The 17,388-nt window shown below is 32.6% G+C and overlaps 1 protein-coding gene across 5 annotated transcripts in view; it reads left to right on the top strand.

The window, feature by feature from the left end:
• STXBP4 (syntaxin binding protein 4) overlaps nt 1-17,388 on the top strand; it is a 221,834-nt gene that overhangs the window by 82,589 nt on the left and 121,857 nt on the right. For all 5 annotated transcript variants that reach the window (XM_051994255.1, XM_051994257.1, XM_051994258.1 and 2 more), the window contains 2 exons: nt 8-97; nt 3,569-3,634. In XM_051994255.1, coding sequence (XP_051850215.1) covers nt 8-97; nt 3,569-3,634 — 156 coding nt within the window. The remainder of the gene's footprint in view (nt 1-7; nt 98-3,568; nt 3,635-17,388) is intronic.

Below are 17,388 nucleotides of genomic sequence, written 5' to 3'. Positions count from 1 at the left end.
TGAATAGCTTCTTCCCCATGATTCTTCAGAAATGGATGAAATAGAAAAGCTTAAACATGAAAGAAATGATGCTTTAAGAGAAGTCAGCAAACTCAAGGTAATCTTTGTCTTTTTTTTTTTTTTCCAAATAAAATCTTTTCTTCTGACAAATTTGACTACTAGTCGTGGAGTATATCTTTTATCCTTACTAAAACAATATGAATTAACTAAAATATAACCAGTGCTTATAGTCTTTATCTTAGGGGACTACATTCTATTTTGTCTATTATTTAAGCTAAATAATACCACTGCAAGTTAAGGGGTATTACTTTAGTTCTGTGTGGATGAAGAACATCTAACAGCCTTAGGAAGAGAAGAGGTGGCAATATTATAATAGAGGAATCATCATATGAAGAATCTGAGGGTCTCAGTTCTTACCACAGCTTTCCCTTTTACTTGCTTAATTTGATATCACTGGCAAGTTATTTTGATTCTCTGGGTTCCAGATTCTTAACTATAAGATGAGAGAGTTGGACTCAAATAACTATCCCAGATCCACAATTCTGTATTTCCATTATTTTAATAAAGGCATTTACTCCCTCTTACCATGTTCATTTCCCTTTTGCTTATTTTATTTCTTCCTTCTGGCTCCAAGTGATCAAGAGTGGGCAACATAAGCCTTTTTACTGTTTACAGGATGATAGCTAACATTTATATAGCACTTAAAAGTTTGCAAATCACTTTTACATACAGCTACCTCAGTCAATTCTCACAGTAACCCTATGAGGTAGATATTGTCATAGCCCATTTTAGAGATGGGGAAACTCAGTTGAGAGTGGTTAAGTGAATTGCCTAGGGTCATACAGCTAAGTAAGTATCTGAGATGGTTTCTGAACTCAGGTTTGCCTAACTACAAGTGCAGTACTTTGTCCACTCTACCACCTAGCTCCCTCCCTGTTGCTTTGGGTAAAGACATTTCAGTGTAGTGGAAAGTAGTCAGTCAACCAGCATTTATTAAACACTTAGTGTGTATCAGGAACTTTGTTAAGTTCTGGATAAACAAAGAAAGGCCAAAACAGAAAAAATTCCTTGTTCTCAAATATCATGCTGGATTTGGTCATGAAGACCTAAATTCAAATGCTACTCAAGAAACTTACTAGCTATATTACCTTGTAATCCTTTGACCTCTCAACCACACTTTCCTTATCAGTAAAATAGGGATAATTAGTTTACCTAACTACCTTATTGTGAAGATCAAATGAGATAACATATGTAAAGCAATTTGAAAACCTTATATTAATAGTTTATAATATATATTATTATATATTATATACAATATTTTGTATTGTATATAATATACAATGTTATATATACAGTAAATTTATTATTATTGCACAGATGAATCCTGCATCCTTGGGAAAAGGACCTGTATCTTAAAGCAGGACCATCATTCTTTTCTAGAGAAGCCTCAGGAATTAAGGTAATTTGATTTTTAAAAATCCCCATGAACTTGGAAGAGGTGCTGTTCTATTTTATAATACTTTTCTTATCTTCATTCTGTACCACTACACTTGGAGCAAAACCCAGTTTCATATAAAAACCCACCTTAATTGTATATAACATCATTATGGTATGTTGTAAATCTATTATAATAAAAGTCAATATGACCATTATTTCTTTCCTTTCCTACTCAAAGAAAGTCTTGGAGTGATATGTCTTTCAGCATTGAAATGGCTTTATTTTCCATATCTTTTGGAATAACAGTTAAAAGCCCTGGGGAGAAGTCTGACCGGGTTTTAGAAATAAATTATGGATGGTAGGTTTCTAATTCCCCTTTAAAAATTTGTTGCAAAATTGGTCTCTTTAGTTGCATAGCATTTCTTTTTTCTAAATTACTATTCATGGTATTTTCCCCCATCAATAATTTAATTTGTATGATTACTAGGAATCCTGGGGTAGCTCTCTAATCCCTCCCATTCATTTGTTCCATGAATAGGACATCTGTGTTAATCCAGTTATTTGGTCGAGGTTTTTGACTCAGTACTCCTAAATTTCTAGTTTAAAAGCTGTTCATGTTTCATCCATGTAAAACTAGCATGTAATACACTTATAAAAGTACAGCCCAGCTAAGAACCCATTAAGTAAATTTTGAAGGACTGCACTACCTTGTAAAAACAACTTTCGTGTTTTGTGATCAAAATTGGCACATTCTAATATCTAGTTACTCTCTCTTTCTCTCTCTTTCTCTCTGTCTCTCTCTAAGAATATATATCAATGAAAACAACAAGAATCTTATATTATTACAATACTCAAAGCACTGTAACTTTTTTCTATTTATTTTTCCCAGTAATTTGCAGTTCACATAAAGACTTACACTTAATTGAGTTCTATGGCTCATCTCCATCTACAGGTCAATTGACAGACTTTTATCCTTTCCCACTCTCTTCCCTTCCTTACTGACATGTTCTTCATCCATGAAACTCCCATTGCTTTATGGTAAGGATGAAAATTAAGCCGGTGAGATTTAGAAGAACATATTAAATAGTCTTTCACTACTGAGTAGTTATTAAGTCAAAGGATGATTCTTTTTTAAAGCACTGGTCCCCATATCCCCATAAATCTTTTTTTTCAAAGGACTCAGCTGAGCCTAACACCTGTTTGGCAAAGGTGAGTGAAAATAGACATATTTCTCTTGTACCAAAACTAGTACACAAAAGTGAATTATTTGAGAATAAATGGCAGCAGAGCCCAGATTCATGCTTTTGTAATGAACAGCTTTGTGACAGTCATTTCATGCTCCTTTATTTCATCTCTTGAACTGAGAAAAATTAAAATCTGAAATCAAATCAATTATTCTTGGCATTCCAATGTTGATATAAATTTTTTTTCCTATTCAGTTTAATTTCTGAGTCATTGCTGTCCAGGCTATTGGTAGAATTTGGTCTTCTGTGACTGGTAGTAATTCTATTTAATTTGCTAAATAAAAAGGGACATATTGATAATGGTTTTCTTAAAATCATGCTTCCAGGACTTGGGGAGTAAATACTTGACTTTATTATAAGTACTGCGATAATATTTCATTTGCATGTGTAATTTGCTTGAACATCAATGACTTTTGGAGCTTCAACAGCTGTTCTCTTTGTGTTAAATAGTGATGATTTGCTCTTCGTGATTATTCTTCCAAGAAGACACTTAAATGATGTTAAGAAACATATAGCCAGCCTTTCCCTGTGACCTATCCCTTCATCAAATATTTAAAATCCCTGAATCTTTGTTTCCAAAAATAGTGCTTTTAAACTTTGTATCTCTTGTTTTAGCTAATATTTAAGTGTATCCTCTCCTCCCTTTGAGTCTTCTAGTAACCTTGGAGAAATAATGCAACTTGAGATTTTTTTTTTCAAGCCAGCTAATTGTATTTATAAGACTTGTTATAGGAAGGGGCAAAGGGGAAATATCTGTTCTCATTTGATATTGGATCTTAGAATTTAGCATTGGGTGCTTTAGAAACAATAAGTTTAGAAAGAGAAGACTAGATTTAACATATATAAAAACGACATTGAAAACTATTAATTGTGCTTTCTTATTATAGGATAAGCTGCTAGAATCAGAAAATCAAAGAAAACAATTAACTGAAGAGCTCCAGAATGTGAAACAAGTAAGTTGAACTTTCTCTATCCAAGATATAGGCATGACCAACAAATTTAATGCAATAGGAATTAAAGGGAAAATAATCTTCTCAGAAAATCTCTGTGGCAAATTTCTCTGATTAAAGTCTAAAATCCAAGCTATATTGTGAATTAATGACAAATACACAAGAATAAGAGCTATTCCATAATAGAAAAAATGGCCAAAGGATGGGAACTGGCAGTTCACAGTGGAAAAAAAATGTAAACTAGTAACAGCCAAATGAAAAAAAAAAAAGTTCCTATCACTAATAATAAGAGAAATATAAATTAAAATAACTTTGAGGTACAGTCTCACATGCACCAGATTGACAAAGATAAGGAAAGTGGCAATTGTTAAAGAAGCTATGGAAAAGATGGCCATATTAATACCTATTGATGGAACAGTGAAGGGATTCAGCCAATCAGGAAAGCATTTTGAAACTCATGCAAAGGATATGCAATACTGCTTTAACATACAGAGGTGTGCCAGAGCCACCTTGAAATAGCTGTCAAGAGCTATTGGTTAAATGTTCACTGTGAGCATTAATAACTTGAAAATTGACAAAAGCTATAAATCAAGGTTTGATATGTTATTTTGCTGATTCTTTAGGCTTAAGAAAATGTAAATGATATTGATTAAACTCATCAGTTGTATTGTTTTGTTTTTTGGAGAGCTGGTTGTTAAATATTTACCAACACAAGGAATTTTTTTTTTTTAATGCTTAAAGAAAGAGGGCAACACTAATATGCATAAAATATTTATAATACTTCTTTTTGTCATAGCAAAGAAATGGAAGTAAATTGGTACTCATTAACTGAGGAATAGCTAAGCAAAGTCCAGGATATGACTATAGTGGAATACTCTTTTACCATAAGATGATGGAAGAGTCTAATTCAGAGAAATTTGGGAAAGCTTATAAGAATGGATGCAGAAGAAAGTGAGCAGAATAAGGAGAACAATTTATATGACTATTATATGGTGTTATGAAAAATCTGTGAAAAACCATTGAAGAACTTTGGTCAATGCTGTGACTGATGTTAACTTCCAGAAAACTGATGATAATTCATGCTTCCTATCCTTTGGCAGAATGATGAAGATGAGGTACAAAATGAGAAATAAATTTCCAAACTAGACAAAAATGTGGATTGTTTAGTTTGACAATATTTATTTGTTAAAAAGGAAGATAATTTTGGATGAAACATGGAGAATGTAGTGATATTTATGCCAAAAAATAGGGGGGTGGGGGGGCCGAGAAAAAGTCAATGAAACATTTAAAAATAGAAAAGTATAGGAAGAAATTCAAAAAAGGTCACAGATGAGCACAATAGTGTTGGAAATACCATATTAATTTCAATATGTATTTGAAAACTATTTAATATATGTAATGTGTATATGATAATGCCATGTTGAATTTAACATATTTTTTTAAAACTGGATAATATTCACAGTGCCATAGACAGTCATCTTTTTCTCTTTAAGGGGAAGTACTTATATTTTCAAGTTTATAATAATAAAGAAATAATTTTTTTTAAAGATACATAAAACAATAAGGCTGATTAGTTACCAAACTTAAGTGCTGAGACTTAAGTACTCCTGTACAGTGAGAAGCATGTTGGATTTGGCTTCAAAGAACCTGGATTCACATCCTCATTCTGCCACTTGATACCCCTGTAACCTTGAGCAAGGTGCTTAATTTATCTGGACTCTCTTTATTTCTTTATTTGTAAAATGAGTTTCCTTTTATAAGAGGTAACTATTTTTATTCTAGGAATGTGTATAGAAGTTGTCTTTGGAATTTAGTTTTCATTCTCTCTCTCCCTCTTCTCCTCTCCCCTCTCACCTCTCTCTCTGTCTCTGTCTCTCTCAAAGTTTCTAATAACTCTGTGTCTCACTGGTTAGAAAACTGGGCCTGGAGTTGGGAAATTGTTTCTGTTCCGTCGTTTCAGTTGTATTTCCATTTGGGTTTTCTTGGCAAAGATATTGGAATAGTTTGGGATTCTTTTTGTTGTTTTTTGGGGTTTTTGCCATTTCCTTTTCTGGCTCATTTTATAGATGAAGAAGCTGAGGCAAATAAGGTTATGTGATTTGCCTAGCTAGTCACACAGCTAGTAAGTCTCTGAGGCCAGATTTGAACTCAGGTAGATTAATTAGGATGACAGGAGTTCAAATATCACTTCAAATACTTGCTAACTATGTGGCCTTGGACAAGTCAGTTAACTTCTGTTTGCCTCAGTTTTTTTTAACTGTAAAATGGAGAGAATAATAGTAACTATCTCAAAGGATTGATACAAAAGATCAAGAGATTTTATATTATATATGTGTGTGTGTGTATGTGTATGTGTGTGTGTGTGTGTGTGTGTATATAAAGTTGTTAGCACAATGTCTGGCACATGCCAGGCATTTAATAAATCAGTCCTTCCCTCCTTCCTTCCTTCCTTCCCCTTAATATATGTATCTTTCTGTTGTCCACTCTGTACAATTCTTCACTAAAATGTTAGCTCCTTGAGGTCAGAGATAACCTAAATTTTTATCTTGGTATCTCTAACACCTCAGTAAACTACCATGAATATCATTTGTGCTTAATAATTGTTAATTAAATTGATTTGCTTTCAGAACCTATTTATTTGCAAGCCACATAGCCTAGTTATTGTATAGCCATGCCTCATTTTCTAATTTTTTAAAATAAAACTTACACTACCCTACTTGGTCATGCATTTTATTTACCACAACACTAGGCTTTGAATAGCTTTGGGGCTTTTTCCAAAAGTTAGATCCATCTGTTCAGAATGAAACTTTGCCACCACCAAAGATATTCAGCATTCGTTTCTCCAGCAACACTGACTGAGCACCCACCATGTAATGGAAAGAGAATTGCTCTTAGAACACCTGAGGTTTAGTCCTGGCTCTGATACTTACTAGCTATTTGACCCTAGGCAAATTCATTTAACTGATCTGTGGTTGGGTTGTGTAAAATGGGAATAGTAACCTGCCTACTTTTTTGGATTTTGTTATAAGGAAACCTTACAAACTGCAAAACATTGCATAAATGTGATTTATTATTATAAGGTGCTCTCCAAAGAGTGTTCTGGGGAACTTTGAGGCATTTGCTTCAGAGTAATTCTCAATATGCTGTGAACTGTGCTTCTAATACAGGATGCACTAGCAGGGAACTCAACAGCTAAAGTTGGGACACAATATAGGGGAGAGCAGGGGACAATCATAAAGACTAAGGCTTAACAGAGATCTAGAATGAGTATAAGTGACTCAAATTGGAAAGCAGCCTTTATGGATATACTCCATCCTATTTTGGGATAATCAGATCTTGAGTGCTTGTTTAGACCCTGGCCATATTTGTGCTTTCCACTTTTTTTAATCTTGACACACTCCAATTACTACCTTTAGTGCTAGACCATGGACCCACCTTTTTCCTGAGTCCAGGACTACTTAATATCTATTGATAATACATCCTTGGCCTGAGATATTTTCTGCTTACTTTGGCCCCACCCATAAGATTTCTCATCATCATCTTTTAACTTCCCCCCCACTCCAACTTTAGGGCTTCTGGCAAAAGTAAAACCTGTCTTGCCTTTGGCCTCACCTAGGTGGGGCCAGTGTAGAAACAGTACAGATAACATCACTAGAATAAATGCAATCTTTCAAAGTATCTGCTTGGAAAGGGATAGGAGTTTGCTTATATACATTATTTCTGGCACATTTGTTTTAAAAAAATCCCATTATCTGTGATATTATACAAGTCACTTTTAGCTTTTGAGTGTAGTTTCACCCCTGTAAAATGAGAAATTTGGATTTCAGGAGTTATGAAGGCTCCTGCTGCATTTGTAGTACTAGCAAAAAAGTATGTTCTCTCTTCCACATTATGGCTTAAAGCCACATTGGAATCTTCAGAGAGCAGAGATGATTGTGTTGTGTATTAGATAATATAAAGGATTCTAGAAATCAGGAGTGATGGGAAAAATAAGGTGAAGATTTGAATAATTAAAATGATATGTGTGGTGGATTTAGACTAAAAAAAAACTTGCTTTGAAGGTGATTGTTTCAGGAAAACTGAGGAAAAGTTATATGAACTGATGCAAAATGATAGGAGCAGGACCAAAAGAACAATGTATCCCACTGACAGCAATATTGTGACAATTGTGAAAGATTTAGCTATTGTGATTAGTGATCCATGACAATTTCAGAGAACAAAGATGAAAAATGCTATTCCTTCCAAATAAAGAACTAATAGATTCTGAGTATAAATTGAAATTTTTTTCTCTTTATTTTTCTTATTTTTTTCACTGCAAGATTCTGTATAATATTTTGCATGATTTTATAGATAGACAGACAGACAGACAGGTAGATATAATGGGTATTATATTTGTTGCCTTCTCATTCATTGGGTAAAGGGAGAGACAGAGGAAGGGAAAGAATTAGTAAGGGAAAATTAATATTTTGGGGGAAAAAACTCTTAAAGACCTTTTTTAAGTTCTTATTTGTTCTCCCTAGAACTCTAGTGTCCTCATCTGTAAATTTGAAATAACAATCTCTTTATTACATGCCTCTCAAGGTGGTTTTAAGTAAAATATTTTACAAACTATAAAGATCCTTATAAATATGAGGTAGAATTTCTCCTTCTGTAATGATCTTTATTCTGTATACCATTTATAAATGGTACTTATATAGAAACATACTTACAGCGATTATAAATATGTTTATATTTATAAATTTATTTTTTATATTTGTGTTTATAAATATACATATATATACGTATATGTAAATATATTATGCATAGATACAGGTATGTAAATTTATTTATTTATTTATTTTGAGTAAAAAACAAATCCAAGAGACAACATAATAGTGGAAAGAACATGGTATTTGGACTCTGTAGGCCTAAGTTGTTATCCCAAATCCACTTACTACCTTTATGAACTCAGACAAATTACTTAGCTTTCAAAGTTTTCATTTTCCCTTATGTAAAATGAATGAGTTGAACTATATCTCAAGGTCCTAACCTATGTCCATAAGCTCCCAGTTGAAAGAGGAATAAAATACGTCTTTATTTTAGTGATAATTGGCTTCCATATATTTTATATTATGCATTTAAAAACCTTATTTTGAGAAGGATAGGAAGCAAAATAACCAAATGGATTGAGCAAAGAGACAGGAAAAGCCAAGTTCAAATCTAGTTTTTGATACCATGTGACTCTGGGCAAATCACTTAATCTTTGCCTCAGTTTTCTCAACTTTAAATGAAAATATTGACACCTACCTTCCAAGGTTGTTATGTACATCAAATGAAATTATATTTATAAAATACTAAAGCATAGTATTTGAAATATAGTAGGCACTTAATTCCTTTCTTTTTCCTTTTCTTCTTTCTTTTATTCCCTTCTTTCTTTCCTTTTCTTTAATTTCTTCTCTTCCTTTTTTTCTTCCTGTTTTTCTTTCTTCTTTCCTTCTTTCCCTACTTCCTTTCTTCCTTCCCTTATTCTCTCCTTTCTCCAGCTACCCAAAGAGTCCATGAAACAAAGAAATTTAAAGGTCCAGATGATCTTTGTGGTTTCTTCCAAGTTTTGAGTCCTACAATTTCAATATCACAATCATTTATCCTTCTCCCATCTCTTTTTGCTTATCCCTTTCCCCATTCCCTTTTTCATGAGCACCACATATTTATATTCTTATGTGTTTTTATTTTGTTTTGTTTTGGTTTGGTTTGGTTTTTTGCCTTTTTCAGCTCCATATCTTCTGAAACTGGATGTATTTGTTCAAGTCATTTGAGTGATTTTATTTTAATCAAAAAGGAAGAATGAGAATTTATAATAGATCCTTAGAATTGTGCTGATTTCTTTTAATATATTCCATAGACTGTATATAAAAAGTATGTTCTTTTCTTTGGAATAATCATAACCTAATATTTTAGAATGTAAATAGTGTCTTATTTGACAAAATAATTAAATTATGACTGAGAAAAATAAAGCAAAGCAGTTTTTTCATAGCAATATCCATTTCTACCATGGGAGGGCCTCCTGTGTTTATTTCTCTCTATGGGTCAGTATTGTTGCTATGGAAGCTAAGCTTTTCACTAAAGAGTTAAATCTAAGACCTCAAAAAATGGCATATTGTTGATTCCCAGATCTTTAGCAGTAGCTCCTGGAAAACCATAATGCAAAATGTTAATCACCAAATCCTGGACTATTTTCTATGGCTTTCTTCTTGAAAGTTTGGTTTCTAAAATTTCTATCAGACTTTAATTCACAGGAGAAAATCATTTATTCTTTTTGTTATCAGTAAGAATAATCCAAAATATATGTTTCTGGAATATATGTCAACACAAATCACTGGCACCTACATTTCACAAGCACCAAGCTGTATGTGAAAATCTTAGCCCTACCCAAAGTCTGCAAAAGGGGCAGCATAATGTAATGGAAGTGACCTTGGATTCTAGAGACCAACTTGCAACTGGCAAACTATGTGACTTTTGATAAGTCATTTAATATATTTTCTCTTCTGTACAGTGAAAGTACTCTTCCATTTTTGATATATTCATGTCTTTGACTAAATCTGTCAACATTATCTGTATCCCCTGTCTTAGGGCAAAAAAGAAAATCTTTTTTTTTGAAATAGATTTTCTGATCTTTTTATGTGTTTGTTGTAAAAAATACACACACACACACACACACACACATATTTCATCCAGAGCTTTCCTTTCCTTTATCCATAAATTCAATTTTTAAATATACTAATGACTTGACCAGAAGTTGAAAGTGATAAATATAGCTGGATGAATATATAAGTATGAATTTTATTGGCAAAATTTTTTCTGCCTATTTTTTCTGAAAACATTTCTTGAGTTCAAACCTCTCCTGAAAAAAATTCAAGATCTTTAAATTCATGGCAGAAATAATAATTAGATCACATTTTTCCATGAAATACATAAAACCTTGATAGGTTGATTTTCTTGGTCTTCTAGTAATATGTTGACTCATTGACTGGTCATTTGTCAAGGATTTTTAAATTAGATGTCCAATAAGCATCATTTTAACTATTGTCAATCCAAAAATGGAATTTTATTGGTCTGTTACTTAATATAGAATCAGCAAGGTCTGACATAGGACTGAGTCATTTTACATTTTGCTTTATTCCACAAGTTGCAAGGCCAAAAAATACATTATGTTATGACCAATGTAATAAACGTCTCTATGTTTAGACTAGTCCTCAAACAGTGAATACTACTTGTCAATATTATGTTTGTTTTCCATCTTGTTAAACCAGTCACTTCCATGTGATTTTTTTTTATAAAGATTTTATTGATTCATTATTTTATATTATGATAGATAGAACAAGTCATTATTAAGCACTTATATGCAAAAAATCATGCTAAACACTAGAAATACAAATACAACAAATGTCATTAGTCTTTCTTGGAAACAAAGGACAAACAAAAAAGATGGAACAGTAGATAAGGCTTTGTATCTGGAATCAGGAAGGCTTGAATTCACATATAGGCTCAGATATTCATTAGCTATTTGACTCTGCCCTCTGTTTACCTCAGTTTTCTCTTGTGTAAAATGAGAATAAAAATAACATTTATCTCCCAGGGTGGTTGTAGATACAAAGGAGGTCATATTTGTAAAGTACTTAGCATAGTGCCTGATATATAGCAAACACTATGTAAATATTAACTGTTAACATTATTATTATTATTATTAATAATAAGTGCTCCTTTCTTAGTTCCTTCTTAGTTCCCTTCTTAATCCCAGCCAGAAGGTTTTTGAACTACTATCATCATCATCATCATCATGTCATTAATGTTTCTTTTCCTTACTAATCTATTCAGAAGGATGCTAGTTATCACTACTATTATTATTATTCTATTTTGTTCTTACATACTCTTTATTTTTATGTGATGAATATTATTTCATTTAGCTTTTGTGGTCTTCCTACTGTGACTTTTAACAGGTAACTTATCCATTGGAGTTTCTTTTAATAAAAAGTGTAAGATCTTGATCTTTATTAGTTTTTTGCCAATAACTCATGTGGTTTATGATGTGGTTTGAAGGCAAACATGATGTAAGTTATGTAGACACCAGGTAATTGCAAAACTTGGGGTTTAGTCATGTGAAGAATTCACAATGGCCATACTCTTTGGCAAAAAGGTAGATTTATTTAGGGAAGAGGTTACAGACAAAATAAGGGATACAATAGATATCAGAAATGGTAAATAAGAAATTGAGGTGAAAGAGTATAGAAAGGGGTTCTAATAATTAATGATGGAAAGAAACTTGCCATTTACCAGAACAAAGAAAAACCCCATGAGGTTGGGACATGCTTATAGTCCTGAAAGGACCCCTAAGAGAGTCAGGTATAAGGAGAAGTGGGGTTGGGAAGCATAGTGAAATTAGGGGAGATAATGTATCATGGGGAAGGAGAAAAATATCACAAGACAGAGTGTTGTGGCAAGCTGACCCAAAGGAAGGCAAGCAGCTGTGATATAGCCCATGAGTATATTTTATAGGGAAAATTTAACCTCATAAATACCATTGGGATTTCTGACAGGACATGACAAGGTAAGACTTTTTGGAGACCTCTACAAAGATGGGTTTCAAGGGTTTGACATAACTTAGATTCCAGACAGGAGGACCTCCCCAGAGGGTTTTATTCCTCTGCTAACCACACCTAACATCAATAACTGTTGGTTTATAACATAATATGACACCAGTAATTCTGGGCCCATTTTATTCCTACTTTTTTTTTTTTATTTCCATTGAAATGTTCAAAAAAGATATTATTTCTAGTTTTGTTATTATATAATAAAATATACATATTCTAAACTATCATTGTATAAAAATTATATTGTAAGGTTATAATTTATATAAAATAATAAAAGCTCATTTTATTATTTTATCAGTATCCAGTTCTATTAAAAAATTTCTTCCTAATTTGATTTGGCTCCAAATCAGTAATTTAAATTGGAAAGTATTATGACTTTTATTACAGGGGTACAATAAAACCATAACAATGGATATCTCACCAGTGTTAGTGTTTCTCTCCTTCTTGTAGGCATATTTATAAAGGTTAAAGGGAATTTATAATAAAATAAATTACCTCCACTTTCCTTCAAGTACTTTTTTCATCCTACTTAATATTAGTGAAATGGGACAAACTCAGAATCCCTCTAAAGGAAAACTTGCTAATTTTTTTCTCACATTTAGGTTCAAACCCATGGCATCTTTCTTCAGGGAAGGATTACTAAAATACTTACCCATTGTGTGACAAATAATTGTTTGTATTCCCCTTTAAAAACAAAACAATTTCATTATGATGTGTGTTGAGATCCTACTTCCCTGTTTCAGTATAGAACAATTTCCCATGGCACCCGTTTTGTTGTTGTTTTTTCTTTCAGGTTACAACAACTTGAAACAGGCACGGACCCCTTTTGCAGCCACTGCCTTTGTTCATCACTATTGAAGCTTTCCTCTTGTACTTTATTGTTTTTAAATCTTCTTTCAGCACAGGATAATGACCCAAGGCTGTGGTGAAGTAGTGAACAGTCCAAAACCAAAATATGTTAACTTGTCTGAACCAGTCTTTGCCTTGAAAAAGCAAGGGGGAATTGTTCATCTGGCAAATTTGAGGCTCAGATAATCCCCAGTGGCCTCACCCACACAGAGGTTGGGCAGAATGCTAGAAGAGGGTGTGAAGGCCTAAGGCAAAGCTATGTAAAATCAACTGAGCATGTAGTCCTTGGGTGGACAGAGGCTGAGTGGGTTTAATTTAAAGCAGCTGGCATTAGTACTACCTTAGCCTTTGGGAGAAGATGGTGTTTGGAGTGGAGTGGTGATAAGCTTAAAGAAACAATTACAATTATTGCATTTCTAAAATCTAAAATAACAGGGGTCATGAAATGTTGTATAGCCCATAACCAAAATCAAAGTTCCTTGAAGCACTTTTTCTTTTCTTTTCTTTTTTTAATTTACATTTGTTTATTATCAGAACATTTAGTTTTAAACATCAAACATCGCACCAAAATGTGAGCCATTTATCCCATGGTAATATAGTCTCTTTACCAAACCCAAAGTATCCTACTTATGCTCAGATTCATTTTAGACAGCTTTAAAAAAAAAAAAACTCATTAGTGTCTTTGCTATGTGGTAATCAAATACATCATCATAATCTCAACTTAATCAAAAGCACTGAAAAATCCTCAATTTTTATATGCTTGAAGCACTTTTTCAATTAAAATTCAGTGATTTCAAAAGTAATGAGCATTAATTTTCTCTTGCTTCCCCCTCCAAAAGAAAGAAAGAAAGAAAAAGAAACACTTTTAATAAGAAGTTTAATCAACATGTTAAACACATTGGCCAAGTACAGAAGAAGCATGTGTCTCATTCTGAATATTTGTCCCTCAGCTCTCTCCATAAAGAGACTGGTAACATACTTCATCAGGCTTCCAGAAGAATCACTATTGATCATAGTATAAATCAGAGTTCTTAAGTCTTTCAGAATTGTTCATTCATACAATATTGATATTTAGTATAAATTGTTCTCTTGATTCTGCTTGCTTTATCTTGTATTAGGTCACATAAATCTTCCCAATTTTCTCTGAAACTATCTCTTTATCACTTACAAAGCAGTAGTATTTATTTATATTGCCATAATTTATTCCAGTTATTCCCCAATTGATAAGTGTCTTCTTGAGATCATTAAAAAAAAAAAAAAAAAGCCTTTCACCTTGAGAACAAAATGGCTTCTTGATTGCTTTTTGTCCTTTGCGAATAAAAACAAAAATATTTAATTCTGTAGTTGGACACAGGAGATTCTTTGGAATGCTATAGAAAGGGGGAAAAAGACAGTTATGTTGGACTTTGCCAGCATTTTCATCTCATGAAGTGCTATAAAATAATAATAATCCAAGAGTGGATCTTTTGGTCCTCTGTGGGTTAGTTACATTTGCATGAATTTAGCCAATAAGAAGTATCTCAAAAAAGTGTCAAACAAATGGCTGTCATGTTTTTGGAAATGGTAAGGTTTATAATGCCATAGAGGACAACGTCATTTCTACCAGAAATTGCCAAAAGATCATTATCCTTAGGTAGTTTTTGATTTCATTATCAATGTAGATTATACAAGGAAACAATAGAAACTATGTATCGCATCACAACTAGTTACAAAATTTTAGCACCTTGAAAGATACGGCTCATTGGCTACAGTTATACATTATCAACTTACTGTCTCTCATGGATTGACAGATGACAAAGTCCCATACTACAGATACAGACTCCAAAATAAAGAACTCAACCATTAAATCTTACTTTAACCAAGATTATTACATACCATCGCCTATTTTTGCCTGGGCATTACATTGATTCATAAATACTTAAGAACATTTTTAATAGATGTCACCATTCCAAGTCCTCAAAATCTTCAAGCTATATATAATGAAAAGATTTTAAAATATAGAGACTTAATAGAGCAGATCAAAATTATGTAGGAACAAAATGAGATACCTATCATTCCTATTGTCTTGACAGCCCCTAGGATGGTACTAAGGATGTGTTCAGTGAACCTACATCCTACTGTTCTATTCAATTATAAAAAGCACACTCTTTCCTCATGTTCAATAATAGCCTATAGAATATTATATATAAAAGAATAATCATAGAATGACAACTTGTCCTTCGACTGTTTCTATCTGGTATTTCAAAAAATATGAACTCTAAATTATAACAATAACTGACATTTCTATGCAACTTTTAAGCTTTGCAAAGTGCTTTATATCATTATCCCATTTAATCCAAACAACTCTTTGAGCTAAGTGCTACAGTTATTCTCATTTTATATGTAAAGAACTGACTTTGAAATAGATTAAAAGATTTATATAGGGTCATATGACTACTATCTCTTCTGTAGAATTTGAATCCAGGTTTTCTGATGCTAAGTCCAGCAATGCATTGACCATATTCCCTAGAATGGGAACTTAAAAGAAATGGCTTCTAGAAACATCAATAAAGAAGGCTTAACAGGACATAAAAAATTGACTCATTATAGATGGCAGCAATGAGGAAGGACCTCTGTCTCAATATTTCATTTTCTTTCCTCTTTTTGAAACTGATTTTTTGAAAGAGAGGGATTTTAAAAGGATTAAGGCCTTTACCATGCTAAAAAAATTTTCAGGGTGCTCTCTGGAATTGTTTTTCAAAATTAATTTTTCTCTTTTACATTTCTTTTATTTATTTTTGTTACATTTTAAGTTCTGAAGTGTTTCTCTTCCTTCCCAATTCAATAGAGAAGGCCATTATTTTATATAGATACGTATCATGTAATATATATGTATATGTGCACACATCTACTTGGATGTATATGTATACATACATACATACACATGTAAAGCCATACTCTGCATATTTCTTTATCAGTTATTTCTCTGGAGGTGAATAGCATCTTCCTTCATAGATCCTTTGTAGTTGATTTGAATATTTAGAATAGCTTAGTCATTCAGTTATATTTTGAAGAATATTGTTATTACCATCTACATTACATTGACTCTGTTCATTTCACTCTTCATCATTTCATGCAAGTCTTTCCATATTTTTCTAAAATCAATCTACTCATCATTTCTTATAGTACAGTGGTATTCCATCACAATCCTATATCACAACTTTTTAGCCATTCCCCAATTGATGGGCAATTCTAGTTCTTTACCAAAGATAACTGCTGTAAATATTTTAAATCATATAGATTCTTTTCTTTTTCTCTTCAATCACTGTGGAAAACAGATTGAATTGTGATATTACTGCTTCAGAGGGTATATAAGCACTGTTATAATTCTTTGGGCATAATTCCAGATTGTTCTCCAAAATGGTTGGGTCAGTTCATAGTTTGAATAGTATATTAGTATCCCAGTTTTTCCACATCCCCTCCAACATGTGTGATTTTTCCCTTTTATCTTTCTTTACAACTCTCAGGTTGATTTACTGTGAATATTTCATCCTCATACTATACATAAAATAGCCTAAGACAAGACAAACAAAGCATGCAAGGGGATAACTTGGAACAACTCATACTATTAGCCTACTGTCTGCATAGACTCCAGCCATACTAAAAATGCTGAAATCTAACAGAGCAGGAGCTGTTAGTGCCTTGAAAAACAAGGTGGAAATTCTCTTCTTTTTAGAATTTCCATTTCTAATTTTTTTAATGCAAAAAGAGATCTCTTTAAAAGAGGAATTGTTTACTATGTGTGTGTGAGAGAGAGAGACAGACACAGATAGACAGACAGAGGCAGAGACAGCGAGAGAGTAGAAAAAGTCTGATTAAACCTTTGGAGCTCTTAGAAGAATATGTGTTGTCTTAGAGTCATAATTGAAGGAAAAGCTAAATTTCAGTCAGAGGTTAGTGAAAGTAAACGTGTTTTCATCCATTAAAAGTGATAGACCCATTGAAATTTAATCATTTACCCTTTGGGCATCTGTGAACCCCAGGTTCTTTGTTTTAAAAGTTATTTCAGAATTTACCATTTAATCAATAAGAGGATATGGTATGCTAGATCCCTTTTTCAAAAGTTTTAATAACTCCTGTTAAATTAATTAGACACACAAGAATTTAGAGCTGGAATGATCTTTTATCTTCTTTGGAAAACATCCATCATATTTTTAAAAATTCAAAATTTTATGTATTATATGTGTATGTGTTTGTATATATATATGTGAGGGGTGGGTGTGTATGTATGTATGTGTTGTT

The sequence above is a fragment of the Antechinus flavipes genome, chromosome 4 (assembly GCF_016432865.1).
Source record: "Antechinus flavipes isolate AdamAnt ecotype Samford, QLD, Australia chromosome 4, AdamAnt_v2, whole genome shotgun sequence".
In the NCBI taxonomy this organism is placed as follows: Eukaryota; Metazoa; Chordata; class Mammalia; order Dasyuromorphia; family Dasyuridae; genus Antechinus; species Antechinus flavipes.
The sequence above is the reverse complement of the archived record's forward strand: the minus strand, read 5'-3'. Positions and strand labels throughout refer to the sequence as shown.